General features: G+C 54.3%; 1 protein-coding gene and 1 long non-coding RNA gene across 12 annotated transcripts in view; one reads left to right on the top strand and one right to left on the bottom strand.

Annotated features, from left to right (window-relative positions):
* The window catches only part of SGIP1 (SH3GL interacting endocytic adaptor 1), a 48,771-nt gene extending 26,131 nt beyond the window's left edge, over positions 1–22,640 (bottom strand). For 6 of the 11 annotated variants that reach the window (XM_048312484.1, XM_048312487.1, XM_048312486.1 and 3 more), the window contains exons 1-7: positions 20,057–20,084; positions 18,684–18,728; positions 6,372–6,435; positions 3,596–3,620; positions 2,291–2,347; positions 1,834–1,888; positions 875–1,050 (exon numbers count right to left, since the gene is read on the bottom strand). In XM_048312484.1, coding sequence (XP_048168441.1) covers positions 875–1,050; positions 1,834–1,888; positions 2,291–2,347; positions 3,596–3,620; positions 6,372–6,435; positions 18,684–18,728; positions 20,057–20,069 — 435 coding nt within the window. In that variant the 5' untranslated portion in view covers positions 20,070–20,084. Of the gene's footprint in view, positions 1–874; positions 1,051–1,833; positions 1,889–2,290; positions 2,348–3,595; positions 3,621–6,371; positions 6,436–18,683; positions 18,729–18,880; positions 19,061–19,097; positions 19,189–19,563; positions 19,915–20,056; positions 20,085–20,300; positions 20,330–22,603 lie in introns of those variants that run through there. The other 5 variants (XM_048312494.1, XM_048312493.1, XM_048312491.1 and 2 more) reach the window with 5 other exon arrangements.
* On the top strand, positions 18,924–20,195 carry LOC125329938. Its single transcript, XR_007205323.1, has 2 exons — positions 18,924–19,010; positions 19,135–20,195. It is a non-coding gene; the product is annotated as an uncharacterized LOC125329938 (long non-coding RNA).
* Positions 22,641–27,110: the final 4,470 nt, after the last annotated feature.

Below are 27,110 nucleotides of genomic sequence, written 5' to 3'. Positions count from 1 at the left end.
ATGCACATTCCATAAGAACTTGGTTTTCCTATTCTTATTAATAATAATTATAATATTTCAATTGTTCATTTTGATGTTGTGTTTTTCCCCCCTTTTTTATGCTTCCCAAAGTGTCCAACTGCCATTTCTAATCCTTAAATGCCAACAGAAACTCTCTGCTTGGGAAGCAGAAATAAAATCCACGGGTTTTATTTCAGCTTTGCTTTGGCTTGGAGAGTCATTCACACTTCAGATCCAGGTTATTTATAAATCATGGAAAGCTCTGTCTGGGAAGACACTAAAGCCCACACTAAAACCTCCTGAAAGCCCAGAATCCAGTCTTTTCATGGCTGAACAGATTGGGATGAGCCAATGGGAATCTTAACAAGCCTCAGGAAAAGCAGAAGGGGATGGTTTTTATACCAGGATGGACTAAGGAAAAACAACCTTTCCTTCCAGGAACCTGGACTCACCTCCAAGGTGAGAAATATCCCACTAAAATCCCATGGAAAATTCTCACCGATACTTTCCCTGGCTTGGGAATCAGGGCAAGGCCCTGAATGATGCTGATTGAAAATTCCTCTTGACTGGAAATGATTGAAATTCCCCCTTTTTCCTTGTTGAAAAATGAGAAGGGGGAAGGGGGGGGAAATCAAGGAATAGTCCATCCTGACCTCTTTTTTGAGCAGGAAAGGGAATTTTTAAGGTGTTTTGAACTGGAAACATCCTTTCGACACATCTGAGCAACACCTGCAGCCACATCCCTACGGAGCAAACCCCAAAAGAAGGACACCAAAGCCAACCAGAGCATCAGCTCCCACCACCTTTGGGATGATCCCTGTGGAGCAGCACTGCTCTGGGAGCGCTGGGAGAGTGGGAAGCAAGAATAACTCACCACGGGGGAGGGAGACAGCGCGATGTTGCCTATGGAGGCCTTGAGCTCGTCCACGGTGGCCGCGCTGCGCAGGACGTCCTTGGCCTGCAGGGGCTTGATCTTGATGTTGAACTTCTTGTGTGCCTCCTCCTCCTCCTCCGACTCGCTCGAGGAGTAGAAGTGCTTTCCTTTGGTGGGTACAGCACAGTTAAGGAAATTCCCTTCCCTGGGGAGCTGGTGGTTCCCAAATGCTGACCCCACAGGTGATCCTGTGTCGTGCCCCTGCACAGCCAGAGGATGTGGAGCTGCTGCTCCCAGGGATAACTCCGGCCCTGGGTCAGCCCAGCAGGGGTTGTATCCATGTCCGGGTTTCATGGAATTGTTTTGGTTGGAAAAGCCCTAGGAGACAATGAGGTCCAACCATCCCCCAGTGCAGCCCTGTGCCCCCAAGTGCCACATCCACAGGGATTTTAAATCCCTCCAGGAATGGGGACTCCAGCCCCTTCCAATTCCTGACCAGCCTTTTCCATGAAGGAATTTTCCCAATATCCAACCTAAACCTCCCCTGGAACTTGAGGCTGTTCCCTCTCCTCCTGTCCCTGTTCCCTGGGAGCAGAGCCCGACCCCTCTGGCTGCTCCCTCCTTGCTGAGAGCCAGAAGCTCCTCCCTGAGCCTCCTTTTCCCCAGGATAATCCTAGACACGGTGATCTCCATGGAGCATCCCATGGGATGCTCCCACTCCCTCATTCCATAGCAGTGAATCAAAGAATTCAAATTGCCCTCTGCTCCAGAGCCTCAGGCAGTTCCCTCGGGAATTTGGCTTTATCTGTGGAGTGCCAGCTCCAAATGAAAAGCAAAAGGTGGCAATAAACAGTGATAACAATTACTAAGAAATAATAATAATGAAATAAAGAGAGCCCGTGAACGCAGCTCCTGTTCCAGGCTGTAACCCAAGAGGCAAAGCCAAAACCAAAGGATATATCCTGGTTCCTCGGGTCGGATGCTGTATCCCTCCTCATCCAGCTCAGGTGAGTTCTGGATAGGGAACAAAAAAAAGCCCAGAAGAATGAGGAATGTCAGTTCCTGGAAAGCTGGAGCAGCTCTCTCCTCCTATGGGGAGGGATGTCCTGCACTGCCCGAGCCCTGGGGCCACATGGACCAAAGGGCACCTCAGATTCCACGATTATTTTGCAGAAGGAAAGGTTTTAATCCTTTTTTATAATCCAAGGTTTTCCCTGGGTAAACTGCAACATCCCTTGGGCCAGGACAGAGCTCTCCAGAGCCACCTCATTCCTGGGAATTCTGATTGACCTGCAGATGTGGAACTGGGATCTGGGCACAACTGATTTCACCCCAAAAGCCCCAAATCTGTGTGGGAACAGCCTGGGATTCCCATGAGATGCAGCTGGACACAGGGAAGCTCCAGGGGGCACTTACATATCTGTCCCAGTCGATCTCCGCGTAAAATCCATTCGGGGCTCCGTTGGTTTTCTTCTGCAAGGGAAAATTCCCACGGTTTAAGTGAAGGAACCCGGAGTGCAGCACATCCCACATGCCACTGGGTGTTATTCCACACCCCCACAGCAGAGATCCAGCAGCATTCCCCATCTCTGGAATTCTCCCATAGCAGAGAGATGAGAGGAGGGAGCTTTTTGAACATTCATTAGGTGAACATCCAACATTTCTTCAGGAAAAGTGAGGGAATGGCTGTTTCTCCGTGTGCTGGGATGCTCCAGCCCTCGGGAAGAGCTGGCAGCCGTGGAAGCTCCCAATGCCAGTCGAGCAGGGAAATTTATTGGGGTAAACCCCTTCCCCAAGAAAGGGGAATCCCGGGAAGGATTCCGATCCCATTATCCCGCATGCCAGGCGTTGTGAATTCGGGATGGAGCAGTGGGAAGGGTCTGGGATGAGTCAGTCCATGCCACGGGACACCAACACACAGAGGAATTGCTGCTTTGGATTGAGGGAATTCGGCTTGGAAGCGGCTCCAGGCATCCGTCACCTCTGGAATCCTTTCCTGGTTGGCTCTGGGCACCCAAAACCCATCCTGAGTCCCATGGCCACCACAGCCAGTGACCAGCGAGGCCCCCGGGGCCTGGCCTTGGGCTGGGCTCACGATTTTGGGCACCTAAATGGGATAATCCAGAGGGAGCATTCCCAGCCCAGCTCCCTGCCAAGGGTCTGACAGGATGCACTCCCTGATCCCCATCTTTATTTTAAGGTGAAATTCTAAAATCTGGATTTTCTCCAGAAATAAAGCCCAGTCTGAACCCAGCACATTTTGGAATTGAACACTACAGGGCCCAGCTCTAGCAGGGACATTTCAGTCTAACACCAGGGATAAAAGCAGCAATAATTATTTAAAAAAAAAAAAAACAAAACAACCCACAAACCTCTCCTTGTTTTCAGGTTAATGTAGAAAATAAAAATAGAGATTGGAAACAGCTGCTCTGGCAATTGCCCCCAAACTCCTCAGCCAGCAAATCTGGCCCAAGCCAATTAGCAGGAGTGGGAAGGAGGATGAGGGACTGCGCTTTAGCAGGACACCTGGTCCCTCTGCCCCCGGCACTCCTCAGGCCTCCCTCGGTTGATATTTTTAGAGGAAACCTGGAATTTGTCCGTTTTCACATGGATTTTTACATTTCTTTTCTACGTTAAACAGAAAACTCCCCGAAATGCTGATGGTGGTGGAAGGGGAGGTGGAGGTGAGGCTGGAGGAGCAGAGGGCTGGGCAATACTCACGATGCCATCCCTGTCTGGTGACCCTCTGGAAAGAACAGAGAAAGGAGCTGTGTTAGTGCCCAAACTGCACCCAATTAAGCCACGGAAATCGGTTTTTAATGAATTCATAACAGCAAAACTCGTAATTGTGGCATTATCAGCACATCCGAGTCACCTGCCCCTTGTGGAGCCCACACAAGGACACTGAACTCTTTCCCTCACGTTATCAGATGAGAAATTTTAGGTTTAGCAGTAAAGAAAGTGCTCCTGCTGCCACTGGGGCTGGCACTGTCCCAGCCAGCTCCTGCACCCATCCCACAGCCACATCCCTGCCCCGCGTCCCTCCTTTTGCAGCAGACAAAAATCCCATCTAGAAGAATTTCCAGGCTTTAATTCCGCCACAAGGACAGACCCTCCTCTGCTGAATGGACTGGGAAACTGCTGAGGCTCCTCAGGGATCCTAATCCCCAGCTGCTTATGGGATTTGGGATTGGGGCTGGGTCACAGCAGCTCTGCAGCCACATCCTGGCACTGCCCAGAGATGCTGAGGGATTTAGGGAACACGAATGTCCATGGAATCCAGACGGGCTCCTCCACCTCCCACACATTCCCGAGTTCCCTGCGCTGCCAGGGATGTGCCACCAGCTCCCATCTGACTCGGGGCATCATGGAAACCCGCTGGGAGCTGCTTGGTCTCACTGGGAATAACGCCTTTCCTTAAAGTTTTCCAATTAATTCGTGCTTGTGTCCCATCTCTCCTATTTTAGGCTTTGTCTCGTTGCAAAAAAATCCCTGAAATCCTTCGGAAGTGGCAAAAATCCCCTCTGCTTTCATGTTTCCCCCTCGCTGCGTGATCCCAGCACAGGGGTGTCACCTCCCGCTGCCATCCCAGCTGGAATTGCTGTGGGAACCCTCCCAAGGGGGAGGAAGAGCAGCAGCTCCCTCCCCACAGCAGCTCCAGGGACCCCAGTGCGGTGTCCTGGGGATGTGGTGGCCTGGCCGTGGCCGGGGGTGGCCGCAGGGTGTGGCAGATGCCACCACTCGCCCCTTCTCCCGTTCCATCCCCGCTGCTGGCAGGGATTTGGAGAGCGCCCAAAGCCCTTTGGGCCGTGACCGCGCCGTGACCCCGCCGTGCTAATCACGGCTGCTGCTAATTGCAGTGTCCTCCAGGGTGGCCTCTCTGCGACCTCCCCACCACCCCCGGCGCGCTGGGATCCCTCGTGTCCCCGCCACCAGCTTCCCAATCCATGGGAACAGCGGGATGGAGCCGTGGAAATCACGGCGCTGGATAAAGGCAGCGCCCAGCCCCGGCTCCAGCGATGTTCCCTGAGGAGGAGATGCCAAGGAGCCTCATTCCCACCCATCCTGGTAACTCACACACGGCTGGAGCTCCTGGTGGATGGATGCCACCATCCCTGGGGACAGCAGGATGACAGCTCGGGGCTGCACATCCCTCTGTTGGGATGTGCTCCATGTGTCCCCTGTTCTGGGCCCCTCTGTGCAGCAGGACAAGCCCTGCAGAGATGCCAAGGCCACGAGGGTCACCTGGCCTGGGTCACCTCAGCCACCTCCAAAGCAATTCCCACCAGGATGTAAAAAGGCTCAGGGAAGCAAACCCAAATGGAATGAAAGGAAAAACCCCCACATTCCTGCTGGCAGACATTCAACACCTGAGCAGCGCTGCAGGAGGGGGCTCCCTGCTGCCTGTCCCCTGCTGTCCCCAGGGCGTGGTGGCACAGCCCCCTTTGCCACAGCACTTTGGGACATCCACCCCAAAGCCACAGCAGTGGTGGCTGGGAACCACGGAATTGGCTGGGAACCACGGAATTGGCTGGGAACCACGGAATTGGCTGGGTTGGAAAGGCCCTCTCAGATCATCAAATCCAACCATGCCCAGCACTGCCAAGGCCACCACTGCCCCACGTCCCCAAGTGCCACATTCACACGGCTTTTAAACCCTGCCAGGGATGGGGACTCCACCCCTGCCCTGGGCAGCTGTGCCAGGGCTGGACAGCCTTTTCCAGAAGGAATGTTCCCAATATCCACTCTGAGCCTCCCCAGCCCAGCCTGAGGCCGTTCCCTCTCCTCCTGTCCCTGTTCCCTGCCAGCAGAGCCCGACCCCCCCGGCTGCCCCCTCCTGTCAGGGACTTGTGCAGAGCCACAAGGTCCCCCCTGAGCCTCCTTTGCTCCAGCCTGAGCCCCTTTCCAGCTCCCTCAGCCTCTCCTGGGGCTCCAGCCCCTTCCCAGCTCCCTCAGCCTCTCCTGGGGCTCCAGCCCCTTCCCAGCTCCCTCAGCCTCTCCTGGGGCTCCAGCCCCTTCCCAGCTCCCTCAGCCTCTCCTGGGGCTCCAGCCCCTTCCCTGGGCCGGGCTCAGCACCCACACCCAGCATCCCCCAGCAGAATTCCCTGCCAGCTGCTTTCTGGGCAGCAAAATCCCAGTGCATCTCCAGCCCCTGCACCTTCCCCACCCGGAACCTGCACAAACCTCTGGGTAAACAAAAAGGAATTTGCGTCTCTGAGGAACTTGGGGCACGGGCAGAGATGAATCTGCCCAAGCTCCGAGGAGTTGTTTTCCACCGGTGCCCAAAAATCCCCCAGGGGAGGAGAGCTCTGCCCAGCTCCGAGGAGATCCCACACGCACTGGGCCTGCAAGGGGCAACAGCTGAGATGGGATCGCTCTTCAGACTCGCTCCAAAGATAACAGCAGCCCGGGATGCCCCAAATTCCCTCTTTTCCTGGCGCACCACAGCAGCTCCTGCCCTATCCCATCAATATCCCATGAGCTCTTCTCAACTTACGTGGAATCAGTGTCCTTTTCTTTCTTGCGTATGCCAAAGGCCTTCCGGGTACGTTTTTTCAGTCCTGAGGGGAAAAGGAACACCAAGAAGAAGGCAGTGTTAATAATATGATACATTATCAATAGATATTAATCATATAGATTTAATTAATGAGAATAATTTTATTAATTAAATGCATTCTATATAAATATATATTTATATGTATATAAAAATATAAGAAAAAATTAAATATAGAAATATGCAAAAATATATTTTAAAAATATAAGAAAATATGTTAAAATATATTAAAATGCATCTTAAAAATACGTATATAAAATATACACATATTAAAAATATACACATATTAAAAATATACACATATTAAAAATATACACATATTAAAAATATAAAATATATATATTTAGGAAATATAATACATATATAATATCTATTAGAAATAGAAATTTTATATATATATATATATAGGTGTATATCTATATAAATAATATAACCCTTCCAATAAATCCTCCTAAAGGTTCCTCATTCCCTGGCCGGCTGCAATCCATAAATGCAGGGAAGACAGGGAAGAGCCAAAGCCAAGGGATCACAGTGTTAAGGAGCTGCCAGGAGGTTGTGTGGACATTTATTTATTTATTTGTTCATTCAACACCTATGAACTCCCTCCCAGCATGTGGCACTGAGTTATTCCCCAGTCCATACTTCCCAGTTCATATCCCCAAGCTTTCTGTCCCACTTCCTCCCTCCTTTCCTGTGCTGTTGGTGGGCACTGATGAAAGGAGGGAAAACCCTCCTGGGAGTTAAAACCCGGTTTAACCCCTGAGGTTGGCCGTGCCCAGCACAGGTTTGGATCTGCACCATTCCTGGGACCAAGGATGCTGGAGCCAGGCAGAAAGTCCTGGAATCCCAGAGCCCCCCAAAGCAGATGGAGGAGAGGGGGTTTCTCCAAGCTTTTCCCTCTTTTTGCAGGATGCCAGCACGGTTTGGGCTGGAGAGGATTTCAATGCTTATCCTGTTTCACCTTCCCCTATCCCAGGTTTTCCAGCATACGAGATCCATGTATCCCATAGCACCAGCTGGGAGTGCCGCTGAGCCCCGCAGGCTCATCCCGCCCCATTCCCGGGTGGCTCTGCTCTCCCCACATCCACCCTTTTCCCCATTCCCACTGCTCCAAGGCTCAGGGGAGTCATTAATAACAGAGCAACATTCCCATTCTTCTCCCCCCTGGAAAATCCTCACCCTCCAAACCCAGAGCAGAACAAGGAGGGCTGGAAACCCCCAGAACCGAGCTGTTGTTTGGTCTCCTCTGAAGCAGAACCCAAGCTGGCTGAAATTTGTCAGAAGCCTTCTGCTGGGTTATGTAAGAGTTCCATCTGCTCGGAGTGGGGGTGATGGAGGGGAAAAAAAGGGATATTTGGGAGCAGGAGAACAAAAAGGAGCTCTGCCTTTGGAGAGGACAGGGCTGCTGGGAGCAGATCCCCAGCAACTCCCCCGGTCACCCCAGGGCGAGGCAGTGAGGGTGACCCCACAAAGGGACACGGCTCAGAGGGGGACAGGGCTGGCATTCCCCAGGACTGGGATTTCCCAGGAGCTCCAGTGTCCCCTGACATGGGGAAATTCCCCATCCAGAGGTGCAGGGACTGAGCCAAGGGTTGGGATTCGCACCCTCTGCGCCTCAAGTCCCCTGTCAGGTGGTTTTAGGGCTGAAGTACCCTAAGACCTGTCCTGGCAAGACTCAGCCTTACAAAAAGTAATCACATCTTTTCCATAGAGGTCACAGCCTTCAGCCACAGAAATTCCATGTGGACTGGAATTCTCTGGACTGGAGATTCCAGCACTGCCAGAGCAGCCCCAAAGCTGAACCAACCCCAGTGCTGGTTCCTCTCCCTTCAAACACAAAGTCTCTCCAAATCCAGGCCATCGTTTTTCCTGCTATCCTTAAGAATTCTGCCTGAGAAACACAATTCACCATTTAACACCGCAAAACTTCCTCTATTTTATTCTTGAGAACGACCAACATCATTTTTTGCACCAAAAGCTTAATTCTAGATGCAAACCAACCCTGTTCTCCCACATCCAGCCCCTCACCCTCCACCCCCAGGCTGGGGGAGCAGCTGCTGCCTCTGGACCCCCAAATACTGAGGGGAATTCCCTGGAGGAAAAATTTACTCACTGGGGAGCATGAAACTTCAAAGGAACTCTTACCCAAGAGGAAAGGTGGAGTTTCTAATGCACTTTGAGATGAGTAGAGCTTAAAAAAAAATGCTTTAAATTAATTCTACTTGGTCTGTGCACAAGGATAAACTTTATCCATGGCCATGACAGACCCGAGACCTGTGGGGAGCAGGGAAAGAAGGGAGGAGGAGGAGGGAGAGGAGGGGAAAGGTGAGATAATCGCTCCTAGGTTTGGTTTTTCTTTGCTCTGGGTGCAGGGTGGGGTTTTCAGAGCCGGATTTGAGCAACCTCTGCTTTCTCCACCACACACAAACCTGCGTGTTCCTGCTGAACTCCGGGGTGAGCCCAGAGATGTGGGAACCTAAAGGAAGAACAGCCCTCCCTCCACCCAGCACAGCAACGCCGAAGACGAGGCAAAGCTCCAGAAACCCTCGGTCATTCCCAGAGGGAAAAGTCTCCCAGGAAATTCAGTTTTGGGGCAGGGTAAAGCACACCAAGCCCGAACTCGGTGCCCAGCTGCTCTCTCTGCTGGCTCTCTGAAGATCCCCACACACAGCAGCAGCCTGGACACCGCCAAGGACATTCTGGCATAAAAATGGCCACTTTTGGTCCTTGGCACACCCCCAAATCCTCAACTTCTTCCCCCTCTGCACCAGAAAAGCCAAATCCCTGTGATCCCCTGTTGCTTTTAATTTTGTCCAGTTTTTGTGTGGAATTAAGTTAAGTTAATTAATGCCTTCCTAACATTCCAAAGGCTTTCCCTATCCCAAGCTCTGCCTCAGAGCTTGGGAGCAGCCCAGCACTGCAGGGGTAACCTGAACCCTTCAGCACAGCATTAATATTTCAACCTCCCTCATTTCCAAGTCTCGTTCCAGATCTTATTCCAGAGGGCAGATCCTGGAGAGGCAGCACCCAAAGGCTGGTCGTGCACAGCCCTGGGAGGGGTTGTGGCAGAAATCCTTCGGGACTGGCCATGGTGCCACTGGGATCCAGCAGCAAATCCATCACCTGGGAGAGCTGGGATTGTTCAACTGGAGAGGAGAAGGCTCCAGGGAGAGCTCCGAGCCCCTGGCAGGGCCTGAAGGGGCTCCAGGAGAGCTGCAGAGGGACTGGGGACAAGGCCTGGAGGGACAGGACCCAGGGAATGGCTTCCCAGTGCCAGAGGGCAGGGCTGGATGGGAGATTGGGAAGGAATTGTTCCCTGGGAGGGTGGGCAGGCCCTGGCACAGGGTGCCCAGAGCAGCTGGGGCTGCCCCTGGATCCCTGGCAGTGTCCAAGGCCGGGCTGGACAGTGGGGCTGGGAGCAGCCTGGGACAGTGGGAGGTGTCCCTGCCTGTGGGATAAGCTTTAAGGTCCTTTCCAATGAAACAATTCCATGATTTTACAATTCCAATCCTCCCCAGGCTTACAGCTGTTCCTCCCCGCTGGAAAGCAAAAAAAAAAAAAAAAGGAGGAAAGAGGGATGTTCCACCACTCTCAGCCAGAGCAGGACACTGTTGGCATTTTGCCCGTGGCTCTGAGGAGAGAAAACCCTTGGAAATCAAAGTGAGCAATGACAATCGTGGGCTCGGCTGCTGGGGCCCACAAATGCTCAACAAATGCTGAGAAGCTGGGCCCTTACCAGAACTGTCAGTTGAAAGCACCAAAGGACTGACAGGGTTATTCCAGTGTGGGAATGAAGGATCTCACTCCATCGGACAGAGGTGATCCAAAATCCCACAGCTGATCCCAAATCCAGTCCCAACCCAGCCCTGAGGGTAACTCAGTCTCTGATGAGGCTCAACTCTGCCCAGGGGGGTGAATCAACATCCAAGCCCTTCTCCAAGCTCCCATCCCATTCCAGTTGCACGGTGGGAAGGAATCCCAGGATTCCACCCCGGGGTTTGGGGTTGTGTCCCCCCTGTCCCAGAGCAGGATCCAGCCCCACATTCCCAGTGGGGTTTGGGCTCCCAGGACCTTCCCAGACCTTCTGCACCTTCCTCCCTTTGCCAGCTCCCCAAACACTCACAGCAGGAGTTGGAGTCGGGAGCTCCAAGGGCTGGGAATGCCGGAGCCCTGGGGTCAAACCCTGCTCCTTGCACAGGGAGGGAACACCACGGGCTGCTTTGGAATCATGGAACTGTTTAGGCTGGAAAAGCCCCCCAAGGTCCACGCCAACCATTCCCAGCACTGCCAAGGCCACCACTGCCCTGTGTCCCCAGGTGCCACCTCCACAGGGCTGTTCTGGCCCCGCAGGGATGGGGACCCACCACTGTGCCAGGGCTGGAAAACCCTTCCCATGAAGAAATAGTCCCTAAAACCCAGCCAGACATAAAAACCTGGGCTGGGCTTTAGCCCAGGCCCTTCACTCTGCAGGCACAGCTCAAGTAACTCAGGTACCAGGGACAAGGTTCCAGCCTTTTACTGGATGTGGGAGCACGCCCCAAACCACGGAAATGGTTTATATTCCACATCGAAATGGGATAAATGCCACAGGACGAGGCCCGAGCCCAGAGCAAAGCCCGCAGAGAAAAGCTCTCCTTAAAATCCAGGGCAGCACCAGCAGGGTGCATCCCAACCCAACCGCAGCAATTCGTGGAGGATTTCGGGAATATCCAACAGCAGGAGGATGCAAATCCCTGCTCAAGGCTCCTCGGCAAAGCAGCTGCAGGAGCCTCTCAGCCCCCGCTTTCCCCGGAGATGGGATTTGTGACCTCAGCTCAGAGACCCCCGAGCGTGCAGCACCCGAGGGCCGGGACAATCCCTGCTCCCGGGGAATTCAGCCTGGGGACACTTGTGGCTTTCATTCCCGGCTGGCACCGCCACAGGAACGCCAGATGCGCTTCCAAAGGTTCCTGTGCTGTCTCTGAGGCTGCCCAGGACGGGCTCTCGCTCCCAGCTCACACCCAGAGTGCAATTTTTAGGGAATTCCAGGGGGTTTGGGGATAAAAGGGAGGTGACAGAGCTCCCAGTTGCCTTCCCTGCACACAGCACATCCAGGGAAAACACCCCACCACCCCCTCCAAAGATCAATTTTAAAGTGTTAATATATAAATAGCAATGTTAAACCCCCAGGTTGGCATCCCTCCCTCAAAAAAACCCCCAAAAAATCCCATTGGAAGCATCTTTTTTCCTCCATGAGGCTTTGTCATTCCGTCTGTCCCTGTTTTCCAAGGCATCTCCTCAAAATCCATCACCTCCACACCTCCCACGGATCCCCAGCAACCCCTCTGACAATATTTATGGAAAAACCCACCGATTTTTGGGGCTATAAACATAAAGATTTGTTAAACCCCACCTAAATCCTCACCTAAACCAGCTTTTAGTCCACCCCATGGTCAAGGCCACCCCAGTGACCCTCCAGCAGCTCCCATTCCCAGTTTTCCAGGTGGAAAAGGGAACACCCAGGCTGTCACAGCTTCCTGGGGGACAACTCTGGGAAAGCATCCCTTGTTCCCGACGTGGTCACCCCCACACCTGCAATATTCCCATTTCCATGTGAAAACCGGGATTTACGGCCAAAATGAAGCATCAAAACCCTTCCCTGGAATTCCTCAAAGCATCCAGCTCCCGCTGCCTGAGGAGCACCTGGATTTTAAAGCAGTGATTAAATCTGGGACTAAAAATAAGAGCAGCAGGCCTGACCTAAAGCAAGGTTTAATTTCCAGGCTGAGGGAGGTTTTTCCACGCTCCCCTCTCCCTGTGAGAGCAGCCAGGTAAACACAGAGCATTAATGATCTTGCTATTAATTAATGCTGCAGTATAAATTAGCTTCTTAGTAAATTTAAGGCTGTTTAAGTGTCCAAGGCCAGGCTGGACAGGGCTTGGAATAACCTGGGAGAGTGGGAAGTGTCCCTGCCCTGGCAGGGCTGGAATGGGAAGAGCTTTAAGGTGTTTCCAAGCCAAACCATTCCAGGATTTGATGATGGTTAATTAGCTCTAATAACAAGCTGCACCTTTAATGATTTCCAAAAACCTGAATTGATGTATTTTATATTTTTTATATTATTTAATATTATTTCTTAAATTTTTTATATTTTTATTATTTTAAAATTTTTTAATTCTTTACTAATTCTTTTTTAAATTTTCTTCTATTATTATTTTTCTTCTATTATTTATATTATTTTTTTATTTTTAATATTTTATATTCTTTTAATATATTTTTATATATTTCATATTATATTTTATATTATTATTTTATGTTATCTTTTTATATTTTTATGTTATCTTTTTATATTTTTATGTTATCTTTTTATATTTTTATGTTATTTTAAAATATATTTTATATTATTTTTAATATTGCTTTTTTATATTTTTTTTTAAATTTATATTTCTTTAATACATTTGTGGGGCTGCTTGAAATCCTTGATGCACTCAAAGCAAGGGCAGGCTGGGGAACCTCATCCTTCCCGGCCTAACCTATCCCAAAATTCCCGCAATTTTCCGCAAATTAATCCCAATTTGAGGTTTTAAATTCCTGACCAGGTGTAGGTGAAGAATTTTAAGATTTTTTTCCCCTCAAAACATCACCTAGAAAATGAACTGAACACAAATAACACCCAAAAAAATGTAATAAATTAAATATAAATTAAAACATGTCAAAGCGGTGCTTTGCCAAGGCTGGGATGGGTAAGGAACGTTTCCCAGATAATATGGGATTTAAAATACGCTTCCAAACAGCGTTATCACTGCCAGCCCTAATCCAGTGTAAACTGGGATGTGCCAGGGAATTCCCCCTTCCCAATCCCACCTCAAAACTCCCTGGGCAGGGGAGGAGGTGTCTGTAGGACGGGGCAGGAATTCCACGCTGCTCCTCCAGGACAGCCCCGAAACCTCTGGCTCCAGGAATGAAAATTGAAAAAAATAAAATTAAATTTAAAATTTAAAAAAAAAAAAAAAAAAAAAGCAATAAACCAAACAACACCACCTACAACTAAACTAGAAATTCCAAATAAATCACTTTGTGGGGCTCTGAGTGCACGACCCCAGCAGCTGGAAGCGCTGCCAGCCTCGAGCCCCTTTCATTCCCACAGCCAGAGCAGAAAACCCTTCGGAAGTCCCCAGGAACAGCCGCCTGCAACGGAATTTGGGTTCTGAACAAAGAGCCGAGCTCCTCAATCGCTGGCAGAGCGCACAGGGCCACACTTTGTGCTCCTGAACCGCTCGGGAAGAGCTCATTCCCTAAAAAACCATCTGCACGGCGCTCAAGGGCTTGGATTTGCTTGGATTTTTCCTACCAAAGCTGGGGAAAAAAAAACCCCATGCCCGGCCTGGGATTAAAGGAAGAAGTTAAGAAATCGGCTGGCAGGGAAAAGGGGAATGAGCTTTGCTGGGAGCCAGCCGGAATCGCACCCCCTGCGCTTCCCGAGGCTGACGGATCCTCGGCGACAGCTCTGGAGCATCCCAGCGCTTCCAGGTCACTGCTCTGGGGAGGAGCTCTGCCTTCCCCTCCTTCCCACTTTTTCCTTCGTGTTCCTCCTCTCCAGTCCCGCTATTGGGTCGGGATTCCTGCCACGAGCTCTGCATAAATCCCATTGTACACCCCCAACAGCTCCGGGGGCTCAGCAGCAGCGTTTAGGGCAGGATTCCCACCCAAAGCCACGTTTTTCCACCTTTAACGGATAAAACCCCCGCCCTGGAGGAGGTTCAAGGTGAACACCACCTGACTTCACCTGGAATTCTTATTCCTCCAATCCTTAGAACAAGAGCAAGGCCGGTGAGTCACGCAGGAAGTTCCTGCCTTGGCAGAGAAACCCAAATTCCCGCATTTGCGCACCAGTTCCAGCCGCCCAAGGGCACATTTTCAACCGGGGCTCACTCCAAGGAGGAGTTTTGCCATATTTTTTTAGGCCTCACCATATCTTTTTCCCCCCAAGTTTTGCCACATTTTCGACCTTTTCCGGCCCCAAAAAACCCCGTTTGGGTTTTGCTGCCAGCACCACGTCGCACTGCCCCTTTGAGGCTTTGCCACCTCCCTCCTTGAACGTATTTGGTCCAAATCCTCAGCCCTTGGCACCTCTTGGGGTGTAACTGGCAGGAACCGGGTGCATTCCCAAGCATTGCCCCAATTCCCGAGGTGTGGGTGGCATCTTTGGCTCGGTGGGTGTTGGTTTGGAGCTCCAGCCCTTTGTCCCTCCTCTCCCTTCCCATGGAAAAACACCCTGCAAATGGAATAGAGCTGGGAAACCCAAAAGCTCAGTGGGAAGGGTGGGAACACCTGGAAAAAACTCCAGGTTTTGGGATGCAGGTCCAGCTTTGGGGCTCCCAGAGTGTGGGAGATGTCCCTGGAATCACAGCACCATTCCCTGGGCAGCTCAGCCCCAGCTTCTGACCCCCAAATCCAAGGGCTCCAGAGCTTTTTCCCGCTTCTCTTCCAAGCTTTCCACTCCCAAGGCCTCATTTCCCCATATTTCCTCCTTGACAGCTCAGACCCACCTGGATCAACCCCCCAAAAATATCCCAAAAGTCCTAATGGACATTTTTGGTCTTGAGAGTGGTGGCATGGCCCCAACCCTCAGCCCACCCTGGGATACAAGAGGAGCCCAATCCCTGGATCAGGCTCAGCATTTCCCTGGGCTGGACATGGAAAAGAGGGGGGGAAAAAAAAAAATCTTCTCCTGCATCCTGAAATGTTGTTTCTGCCTCAGTTCTGTGGAAAGGTCCAGCAGGTCTGGAAAAATCCATCTCGGAGGGCAAAGGTGGAGATGCCCAACCAAGCCCAAGCCCTGATTCTCCTTGGACCTGAGCTCAGGCATGGATTTCTGCTCAAATGCTGGAAAATCCAGCTCCTTATTGAGTGCTCTGGGTGTTTTCTGGGATGGTTTTGCCATCCATGCCTGAATTTATGGTATTTCCACCAAGCCTGCCTGTGGCTTTCTCAAAGGAACCCCCAAATTTTCCTCCTCCAATCAAAACCCCCAAGTTTTCCTCGCAGGCCATTTCCCTGCTGAGTCCTGCAGACAACCCTGAGCGCACTCAAACACAGTTTGCTGGAATGAGACCACCAAAGAAGAAAAAGTCAATTTTCTATCAACCCAAAGGATTTTTCCAATGTGCCTTCAATGCCTCTGGGCCCAGCATTCCAAAACCAGAGCCCACCGAGGCTGAAAGACGACTCCAGAAAGACTTTCCCAGCTTGGACACGACCAGAGAATGGGTTGGGTTGGGAGGATTTGAAGGATCTTCTCATCCCACCCTTGCCATGGGCTTGGACACCTCCCCCCATCCCAGGCTGGACAGGACACTCCCATGGAAGTTCTCTGAGCAACCAAACGTCCTAGTTTGGTGTAAAAAGCCTGGAGAAGAGGGTCAGAGACACTCCCACTCTGGGAAGGCTGCTGGCCCTGTTTGGGCTCTGAAGAAACACAGGGAAAGAAGGAACGACCTTCTCCAGAGGAACCACGGCTGCCCCCGTCTTCCCAACATCCGGAGCTCCTGCCTGAGCAGTGATTTCCAAACTTAATTAAGGCTCTGAATGCCCTCAGTGCCCTGGAGATGCAACAGAGGGATCCCAAAAGGAGACAAACCCGTTCCCGTGCCCAGATGTTCACCTGCACTGCCTGCCCAGGGCACTCCCGAGGATTTTACAATCCCAGGGAACACCCCAACCCCTCTCACTCCTACAGCCACACGTGAGGGACCTCTCCACACGTGAGGGACCTCTCCAGACCCTCCTCTCAGAGGGGTTCAATCCCCATCCCAATCCCTGCTTCCCACCCGGCTGAGCGAAGCCAAGAACAACAAATCCATGGAATGTTCCTGCATCCCATCCTTCCACCACTCCATGGAGGCGGAGGAACATCCTCTGCTGGAGACACCTGGGACACGTTTGGTGTCCTCCAGCAGGGATTGGGGTCTGGAAATATCTCCCACAACTCCTTTTGTTTGGGTCGCATTGGGATTTTTAGACATCCATGGGAAATAAACATTTTTCTCCCATCTCCCAGAAGAACAAAAAAATATTCCATATATTGAGTAAAATACCCATTACCAGCAAAAGTTGCTCATCCTGCACCATTCCCAACAAAGTGAATTCCCTTTTTTCCAAGGAAAAGGATCCAAAGAGGATCCTTGAGCCTGGTCCATCCTGCTGGCCATGGGTGGCCCCATGTCCTGCACCCACCCTCCACTCCCAGCGCAGTGTCCGGCATTCCAGCATGAAAATCTGTTCCAATAATTAATAATAATAATAATAATTAAACCCTTTTAAGGTGCTCACTGCAAGGAACTCTCAGTGTCTTGCACAGGTTTAAAAGTTTCAGTTCCAGTTAAGCCGAGCCTGTTAAAGCCAGTCTTATACTTAATATAAGGGGCCAGGGTTTCAGCGGGATCTTGGACTGAAGTTCCACTCTCCCACAAATCCAACCAATTTCCAGCTATTTCAAAGCTCAAAAAAACCAGGAATTACTTCTGATTTCCTCACCTCTGTTCTAGGTTCGCATCAACAGCTTGGGGAGCATTTCCAGCTCTTTAATAATTCACTTTTTATGATTAGGATTTTTTTTTTTTTTCCATGCAAGGCTGGGTCATGGAAGGTGATTCCACCTCTGCCAGAGCTCAATGTCCCAGCCCTGGATCCATCTCCAGTGTGGAGCTGGGAAGTGACCAAAGCTCCTGCCAGGCCAAAATCCTCAAGGAATAAAACCAAACCCCAAAAAATCCCAAACCCAAACCCCCAAATCCCAGAAGAGCCTCAAAACCCCAACCTACTTCCCCCAAGAAGCCTCAAAACTGAATAAATAACCCAAACCAAGACATACAACAAGGCAACTTCAATTTATCCACATTAATTCCTCCGTAAGCATTGGAATTTTGGGAGAAGCCAGGTTTTCAATGGCATTTTCCCTGCCATGACCTGCTCCTGCCTGGCTCCCGTCGTGGGATGGGTTTGATGTCATGGGCTAAAATTAAAACCTCTTCTGCTTGTGACTCTCATCAGCATCAGGGAGAGCAGGGAAGGCTTTTCCTCACATCTAAAGGACAACAGAACTCATTTCCTTCACACCAAAGCATCCAGAAACCATTCCTGGGAGAGGCCATTCCATGTGGCCACACACGGCCGTGATGACACCTGAATTCCCGAGAGCAGGGGGGATATTTTAAACCTGTACGAATCCCATGGATCCTGAGGCCTCTCCAGGTGAATTGGGGCAGGGGGACAGCCCCAGATTTCAGGGATACACCGGGAAGCAGCCCAATTTCTGCCTGTCATCCCAGGAAGCTCCCTGGCAGCACCGAGCTTGGATGTGGCTCCACCAAGTTAGGCCCTGCTGCTGCCACCAATGGGCCAGAAATCCCCCAAAATTCAATAAATTCTGCTCCTGCCGGCCCTGAAGTATCCATTCTGCTGAAATATAACTAAATCCAAGGCATCCCTTCCCTGCATCCTGCTCCAGGAGGAATTAAAATTATAAATGATAAAGAAGAGCTTTACATACGGCTGAGACAGACGACAGAGGAGAAAATTCCTGTCATGCCCGGAGGCTTTTCCCACACAGGATCAGACACAGCCTCCCTGAAGCATCCTGTGCCCAGAGCCCATATTCCCTTCTCATTTCCTTCGCTATGCCCACAAACCCCGATCCAACATCTCCTCCTCCTTCCCCAGACCTGCATCTCCACGGCACGGCCAAAAAAAAAAAAAAAAAAAAAAAAAAAAAAAAAAAAAAAAAAAAATCACCCTAAGTTCCGATTCCCTCGTTTCCCACTGGAATGATGCTCATCCATCCCGGGAAAACCACCAAACCCCATCCATCAGCTGCTAACCCCCAGATCCACCCTCTGCGCAGCGCATCAGGCTGAGGGATAAAATAACCATTTCAGGATCCCAATCCTGACGGATGCAGCCGGGTCTGGGCTGGAGGAAGCGGCAGATCCATGGAAAACCGGGCGTTTGCCCGGCCGGAGCTGCCTACACAGGGCTGGGGATGGAATTGCAAATAATCGGATGGGCTCGATATTAGATCACCACCCTCCCGCTCGGCAGAGCCTGGAATTGCCTGGGATTAGGGGGAGGGGAGGATTTGATTTAATTATGGTTATTAATTATTATTATTATTTTATTTAGGAAAGGCTAAAACACCCCCCGGCGCAGGTTCGGCGCCTCCTCCTCTAAAAAGTCGGGCGCTCCCCGAGGAAGAACGCGCCCGGCTCATCACCTACCTTCCATCATGGTGGCAGAATTGCATTCCTCAATTTCCAAGGAGCCTGAAAAAATCCAGGAGAATACGATCCCGGTCAGCAGGCGCTCGGCGTCAGCCCTTCCCAGGCGGCGGGGAGGATGAGGAGGAGGAGGAGGAGGAGGAAGCGGGAATGCCGCGGCTAGGGGCAGGCCATGGATGCTGCTGTGCCTGTATCACCTCCAGGATGGCATCGCGGAGGATGCTCGGAGAAAGGGAGGACGAGGCGGGCTCGCCTCCCGCCCCGCACTCCTCACATGCGCGCTCGCTCCCGACACACCCCCCGGGAACACTCCAACCTATTTCCCAGGTTGTTTTTTTGTTTTTTTTTTTTTCCCCCCTTTTCCACCCTCCCCAGCACCGCCACTTTCCCCAAAAGCAGAACCCCTGTCCGCACCTCGTGACGCACTTCCCCTCCCTTAATCCTATTGCAGCGCCCGCGCCAGCCCGATTAATTCCCGGCCGCTGTCAGATTAGGAGCGTGCGGGGCTGGGAATCGGGGAAAAGGGATCAATCCCGGCTGGAGAAGGCAGCGCAGCCGGGTGCGAGCGCAGGGATGCGAGCTCGGCAGCGCCGGGCCCTCCTCGCAGCCTCTCCCGCAGCCATCCAAGGGACAAATCCATCGGCTGACGTCACAGCGCCAGCAATTAGCCCCGAAAGGAGGATGCGGGAGAAATCTCTCCCCGACCGCTTCCAGCAGCGCCCGGGAATTAATCTCGCATGAAGGGAAGCCGGAGCGGGGAACAAAAGAGGCCGGGGAGGCGGCGGGGGGGCTGCGGGAGCCGAGGCCGGGCTGTGCCCCGCGATCCCACCCCGGCACCAGCTCCCCCCGGGGGATGTGCGTCCCTCACCCCCTTCCCGACCTCTTCCCAGAGCTGCCCCAGGGCCGGGGGGGCCCTGCCGGGGGCACAGTCCAAGTCATGGGGGTACCGCCAGGTTTATCCAAGAAAATGCGGGATTTTAAATCGTTTCTGGTGAAACTGGCTTTCAGCAGCTCCGCAAGTCCGGGTGTATTTTTTTTCCTGGCAGGAAAAGTGCTCCGAGCCCCCTCAGGCTTCTCCTGAAGTGGTTCCCACGAGCATCCCCGGGATCCTCATCCCGCACAGCACCCGCCGGGACAGGGGGGACAGCCCGGGCTCCGTCCCCGGGGCCCCCGCCGCATCCCAGCGCCCGGAAAAACCGGGATTGGCACTATCAGCACCCAGCTGCCGATGGAGGAGCTGCCTCTGCCCCTCCTCTGCCCTCCGGGCACAACAGCGGCGTTTTGGGGACAACCCGCGCGTTCCGGCGCTCGCGAATGTGGCTTTTCAACGTGACCGCGGAGCGGGGAGGGAAAACTTCCCTTCTGCCGCTCACCCCGCATCAGCATCTTTGGGGTCACCGCCGGCAGCCCCACGTGCCCGTCAGGATTTGTCCCTGCTCGGCGGCAATGCCCACATCGTTTTCCCCATTGGAAAAAAAAAAAAAGGAAAAAAAAAAAGCTGTTTTTCATTAATGAAAATCAGATTTTTCCCCCCATTAAAATAAAATTTCTCGAGTAATAAATAAATAAATGGGGTTTTTCCCTTCCCATTTAAAGAGTAATCCCAAAGCCAAGCATCTCCAAGGGTCTGGAGACACCGGCGAGGGAACAGCACCTCAGCAGGGTCTCCGCATCCGGCACGGCCCCGTCCCGTCCCAGCTGGTGGGAAGTGCCCCAGCAGCGGGCACAGGGACGGGATTATGGAACAGATGGTTCCTTAATCCCTGCAAGGAGCTCCTGCGAGCTGCCTGCAGCGCTTCCAGCACAGGGAAGGGAGCCCAGAGCCCTCGGGAATTGCGGCTGTAATCCCAGGCTGAGCACAACCCATGGAATGTTGTTCCACTGTCCCCTCAGCCCAGCCCTAAAACACCCCAGGCTGGCACACGTGGAAGGATGTCCCAGTGATGGACAGGCACCTTCCGTGTCCAAATTCCTCCTGGACACACCAAAACAACACCAATCCCCCAAAAGCTCATGGAGCTGCTGCACAGCAGAGCGCGGCCCAGGATTCCCATCCCTGGGAGTGTCCAAGGCCAGGCTGGGCGGGGTTTGGAGCAATCCTAGTGGAATTCATGGCAGGGCTGGAATGGGATGAGCTTTAAGGTCCCTTCCAACCCAAATCTGGGGATTCTGTGATCCCACAACCAGTGGCTCCACTGCCAGCCAGGACAGACCCAGGGCCCCCTTCCCACAGCTCCAGAGGGCTGATATTCCTTAAAAAAGCAAGGAGAACTGGGATATCCCCTGCAAACACCTTCCCAGGCTGGACTATGGACAAAAACTAGTCCTTTTCACCAAATCCCCTCATTTCAGCACTGGCTTTGGGCAGCCTCCCCGTCACCCCGGAAATCCCTTGGCTGTGGCTCCTCCCAGCACAGCTCCAGCTTTCCCTGGATCCGTGGGATGCCTTCTCCTTATGAAACAGCTCCTGCCATGGGGCAAGGCCAAAACTCCCCTCCCTGCAGGCAAAACTAACCCCACACTCAGGACACCACAAAGCCACTCCCGGAACAGGCTCTTCCCAAAAAAAGGAGGCACAGGGAGAGCCGGGTCCCTGCGGGAGCGTTCCCACGTCCCTGGGGAGGGCAGCTGCCACCAAACTCCTCTTTCCAAGGCAAAGCTGATCTTTCCAAATTACGGAATTCGCAATTTGATTTCCTAACGCCTCCCAACCCCACTGAGCAGCCACAGGGACAATTCCCATGAAAAGCACTGGAAATCTCCGGCAGCTCCCGAAGGCGACGCGCAAGGAGCCGCCAGCAACCGGCGGCAGACGAAGTGGAGGGCCTGAAGATGAGAAAAAATCCAAATAAAAAAGGCAGAAAATGAGTCAGGGAGCGCATTACTCATCCCCAGCAGAGTCAGCCGCAGCTCCATGTGACAGCGGCGCGCAGGAGCCGGCCCGGCCCCGGAGCAGCGATGGGATTTGCTAAATAAAACCCCAATCCTCGGCCTCGGGCAGGACGTGGCCCTGGCAAATCCCCGGCATTAAAGCAGCCAGGGGTTGTTTACAACCCGCAGCCCTTTGGGTCGGCCATAATTAAACCTGGATGGGAATAGGCTCAGCCTTGAGCTGTTCCTGGCGGGAATGCGGCCGGAGAGGCCGGAGCTGCGGCCGCTCCCGTCCGGTGGCTCCCACTGCCACAGCCCTGGGCACTGCAGGATGGATTTCCCAGGAAGTTCAGCCATTTGCCTCATTCCCTGTAAATCTGGGTTTACCGGAGCCACGGGCAGGGACACCTCCCACTGTCCCAGGCTGCTCCAAGCCCCAATGCCCAGCCTGGCCTTGGGCACTGCCAGGGATCCAGGGGCAGCCCCAGCTGCTCTGGGCACCCTGTGCCAGGGCCTGCCCACCCTCCCAGGGAACAATTCCTTCCCAAGATCCCATCCATCCCTGCCCTCTGGCAGTGGGAACCATTCCCTGTGTCCTGTCCCTGGGTTGGGGCTGGGCAGGGATTCCCTAAACCCGAGCATTTGTGGGACCGAGCAGCGGGCAGGGCACGGGGCAGGGAGGGTGGCACCCCACGTGCCAGCAGCTCTGCTCAGGGCCACCAAACCTCACATTTTGGCGAGCAGGGCCCCTCTGCCGGGTGGCAGCCGGGCGTCCCCGGGGCACGGGCGGGGTGGGGACGCTCGGGAGGATTTAACAGCCCCGGGGCCAGCGCTGCCTCATTTAAGGGCTTCCCCGGGACCGGAGGTGACCGGGCCGTGCCCGGGGCACAAAGGGAGAAGGTCCCACACCCCCCTGGGAGCTGCTCCCGGCAGCGCCGCCGGATTCCTGCTCCACATCCCCACAAATCTCACTGCAGCCACGCCCGGGAACACCCCTTCACCAGCAGCCCCCAAATCCCAAAGGAACATCCCTGCGCACCCCGTCCCACCTCCCTCCGCTGCTGCTCTTCCTCCCCTGCACCAGGAGCTCCTCCCGGCCCCCACCCTCAGCCCTGATAAGCAGGGACTAATCAGGACTAATCAGGTTCATCAGCAGCACCTCAGCACCACCCCGCGATGGGGACGAGGTGCGGCTGCCCCGGGATGCTCCAGAACACCGATAATTGAGTCATCATTACTTTTTTGGGCTAGAAGGGATTCAGGAACGCTGGCAAAGCCCTCGTGCAGGCCCGGGGGGCTGCAGCCAGCACCCCCGCCTCACACCATGCGCCTCATCCTAAATACTGAGCCCACTTTGGATTTGATCCCTGGGAGCATCAGCCCGGAATGTGCTTTAGGAGGGGAGTGGATCCATCCCCCCGTGCCCCCGAGCCGGGCTGGGGGGTCAGTGCTGCAGGAGTTTACCCACCTGCCCAGACCATTCCCGTGGTTTTTCACTCCTGGTACTGGAACGGAGCTTCTGCCTCCTTTAGGTAAAATTTAGCAGCTGAGTAATGAAATAAAGAGAATTAAATCCCACCCCGACATAATCCAGAACCTCGGAAACGTCAGTGGGGTCTTCCATTAAAATTTAAGGTACCTTTCGGAATCACCTTGATCATCTTTGGGCCTGTCTGCTCAGACCAGTGCCGACAACGAATATTTAATTCTCCTTAAAATTAAGTTATTCACAAAAAAGAAACGGGATGGGGAGGGGAGAGACGTGGGGGGCGGTGCTGGGAAACATCTGGGGCAGCAAAGGCAGAGGGATCCCAGTGCAGCCCTGGAGCCTCTGCGGGGATCCAGCTGTGCCGGGATCCAGCAGGGATCCAGCTGTGCGGGGATCCAGCTGTGCCGCCCTGCAGGGCACGTCCAGGCCCTGCGTGTCCCTGCCGTGTCCCCAGAGCGGACATTCCCCATTCCCGGGGCACTTCCCGGCTCTGGAGCGTCCCGTGCCCTGCGCGGCGCCGGGAGCTCAGCAGATGGAGCTGTGCAGCTGTGCAGGGACGGGACGGGGCCGGACAGATGTGCAGGGACGGGACGGGGCCGGACAGATGTGCAGGCACCCCGTGCACACCTGGTCCCGCCGTCCCCCCCGGGCCCAGCCCGCACCCATGCGGGCAGAGCTCTGCTGTGCCCCGCGTCCCCAGCACCGCAGTGACAGAGGTGGGGACGGTGGCACACCAGGGTGGCAGAAATACCTCAGCAGGGCAGGAAACTGGGCAGCGAGAGCAGGGCTTGGGGACGGGGAGCTCTGGGGGACAGGGAGACCTTGGGAATGGGAATTCGCAGGGATGGGGGTTTTGTGCTACCCCAAAAGGGACATTTGGGAGAGTTGAAACTCCTAAACCCTTCTTAAACCCCATCAGCGGGGCCAAAACCTTTCCTGTCCTTCCTGGCCACCCCCGTGTGCCGCTGGTGTTCCCTCTGCCAGACTGGGGTCCCATCTCCCCTTCCCATGGAAGCTGCTGCCGCCGGGAGCCCTCGGCCCCGCTCCAGCTCTGATAAAATCTGGGCCCTGTGCGCCTGCCCCGGCTCCTTCCTGTTTTTGACTGCAGAGCTGTCGGTGCTTCCCATTTTCACTTCTCTTTTCTCATCTGCGGGACTTCCAGGTGAACTCTGCCCCAGTGGCACCCAAATGCCCTCGGCTGGCACGGAGCTCCCGGCGCCCTGCAGATCCTCATGGCTGGATTAGACCTGGGAATGCCCCATCTCAAACAGAGGGACACGGGGCTGTGGACCAGGGACAGAGAAATTGCAATCACTGAGGGTGGAAAAGCCCTCTGAGGCCACCACTGCCCCACGTCCCCAAGTGTCACATCCACACGGCTTTTAAATCCCTCCAGGGATGGGGACTCCACCCCTGCCCTGGGCAGCTGTGCCAATGCCTGGCCACCCTTTCCATGAAGAAATGTTCCCAAATATCCAACCTAAACCTCCCCTTGTGCTGCTTGAAGCCATTTTGTCCTGTCCCTTGTCCCTTGTTCTGGCTCTGTCACACATCCCTGGGCAGGTGGGAACATCCACGCTCGTCCCTAATTCCCATGGATTGGGGGGAAAAGGACATGGAAATCTGGCTGCACCCCCAGGAGAGCAGGCTGAGCTGGGAAAAAGCAGCAGGGCTGGTTGATAATTTTATTTCTCTGCATCACAGTTTCTGTGAACAACGCTGACCTCCGGGTCAGAAGTTTCCTGGCAGTGGCAGGGGCTCTGTGGGACCCTTGTCCCCACGCCCTGGGAAGGGCTGGATCTGCTCCCACTGCTCATCCCCGGGATTGATGCCCTGGGTGGGTTCATGGCTGGTGGAAATCCCCCTGAAATCCCAGCTCCTTGGCCTCAGTGGGAAATTATGTCCTCGGGGACAAAGCCAGCTGTCACCCAGGGGCTCTGGGTGACATCCATGGTTAATGCTGGCAGCACAGAGAGACAGATCCGCGTGCATTCCTGAGCGTCCCTGTCCCCGGAGCTGCAGACCCCGAGCTGGGGTCCCTCACCAGGAGCTGCTGGGAGTCACTGGAAGTGACTGGGGGACCACCAGGGAGGGGGAGCAGCTCCGCTCCACAGCAAGAAGGAAGCAGCACGTCCCTGCTCCATCTGACGCCTTCCGATGCCGAAGGAATCCGGGCGAATCCCACGGGAGCTCTGGATGTGAGGATGGCGAAGCAGAGCCACGGGGAATCCTCATCCCCTGAGGAACGAGGACGCTGAGCCGGCGAACCTCCCAGCACCTGAACTGGGATTTCCACCCTAAAACTGGAGGGGAAACAGAAGGGTCCGGGTTGGATTTGCCGTGCAGTGGCCGCTGGAACATTTTCCCTGCTGCGGCTGCGGGGAAGGGGTAGGGAAAGGCGGCTCTTCCCGGCTCCGGAGCTGCGCCGCCGCGTGCCTGCGATCCCGAGGAAGCTGCCGGGCAGAACTAGGTCAGGGAAGGGACAGGAATGAAGCCAGCGAGGGCTGGAGGGGAGGGCACCCCCGCACCCGGGCACCCACCCTGGCACCCGCCTGCCCCTGTCACAGGGTGGGTGCTTCCCCTGCAGCCCCAGCGCTGCTGCTCTGTCCTGGTTTGGTGCTTTCCCCCCGGAGGTGCCGGTGCTTTCCCATCCCAATGACTCCTTTCCCATCCCAGTAACTCCTTTCCCATCCCAATACCCCCCTTCCCATCCCTGCACATCCCCGGAGCCACGGGCAGGATGCGGCTGCCACAGCACAGGGACATGGAAAGGATGAGTTTGGGCTGAATGGGGGGGATGGTTTAAGCCAAAAGAGGAGATATTTGGATTGGAAATTAGGAAGGAATTGTTCCCTGGGAGGGTGGGCAGGCCCTGGCACAGGGTGCCCAGAGCAGCTGGGGCTGCCCCTGGATCCCTGGCAGTGCCCAAGGCCAGGCTGGACACTGGGGCTGGGAGCAGCCTGGGACAGTGGGAGGTGTCCCTGCCCATGGCACGGGTGGTGCTGGATGGGCTTTGAGGTCCCTCCCAACCCAGACCAGTCTGGGATTCCGTCAATCCACTGGGAAAGACAAATCACTACTGGCCCTTCCAAGGAGTTTCCACCAAGGAATTTTCACCAAAGAGTTCCAGAGGTTCAAACCCTGGCCAGGAGCTGGGAGAATCCCCCAGGATCCGCTGGCTGAAGCCCCTTCTGCTGGGATAGGAGGGATGTGCTGGAAGGTGGCCTGGCAGGCGCTGCTCCCACGGATGCTGGGCGGGAGGGCGGGCGTGGGATGAGACCCACGCTTGTTCCTGTGGCTTCCCTTCGGAGCCAGCGATCCAGGGAACGCCTGTGGAGCCCCACAGGGAACAGCGCCGGTGTCACCCGCGGCGAGGGCGGCGCAGCGGCCCCGCTCTCCTGCAGCTCCTGCCCTGGCACAGGATGTTTTTTACTGGAAAGTCGCTTGTTTTGGGTCAGGCCGGGACATGAAAGCTCCCGCGGGCCGGGCCGTGCGCGGCCACCGCTTCCTGTCTGCGCTCGCCTTCCTGTCGCCTGCGCTGCCACGGCCCCGCAGGAAGGACGAGGTCCCAGCCGCGCCACGGACGGTGCCCGGGGCCCCGGGAGCGCTCCTGTGCCCGTGCCCAGGGAGCGGCTCCGCTGGGGCCACCGGGAACGGGCCGCGGGACGCTCCGGGCTTGGCCACGGGAGGCTCTGGGGCTGGGCTACAGGAGGTTCTGGGGTTGGCCACGGGAGGCTCTGGGGCTGGGCTACAGGAGGTTCTGGGTTTTGGCCACGGGAGGGTTTGGGGTTTCGGCTCCAGGAGGGTTCTGGATTTCAGCTATAGGAGGTTCTGGATTTGGCCAAAGGGAGGTTCTGGATTTCAGCTATTGGAGGGTTTTGCATTTTGGCCACAGAAGCGTTCTGGGTTTTGGCCACAGGAGGGTTCTGGGTTTCAGCTGTGCGAGGTTCTGGGTTTTGGGCAGCAGCACGGTTCTGGGATTCGGCCAGGGGAGGGTTCTGGGTTTGGAGGGTCCCATTTTCTGTCCCCTGAGCACTGGTGACAAAAGCCTCCCGAGGAGCCGCAGG

Source organism: Corvus hawaiiensis, chromosome 9 (genome assembly GCF_020740725.1).
Source record: "Corvus hawaiiensis isolate bCorHaw1 chromosome 9, bCorHaw1.pri.cur, whole genome shotgun sequence".
NCBI classification, from domain to species: Eukaryota; Metazoa; Chordata; class Aves; order Passeriformes; family Corvidae; genus Corvus; species Corvus hawaiiensis.
This window is presented reverse-complemented; position numbering and strand designations above follow the sequence as displayed.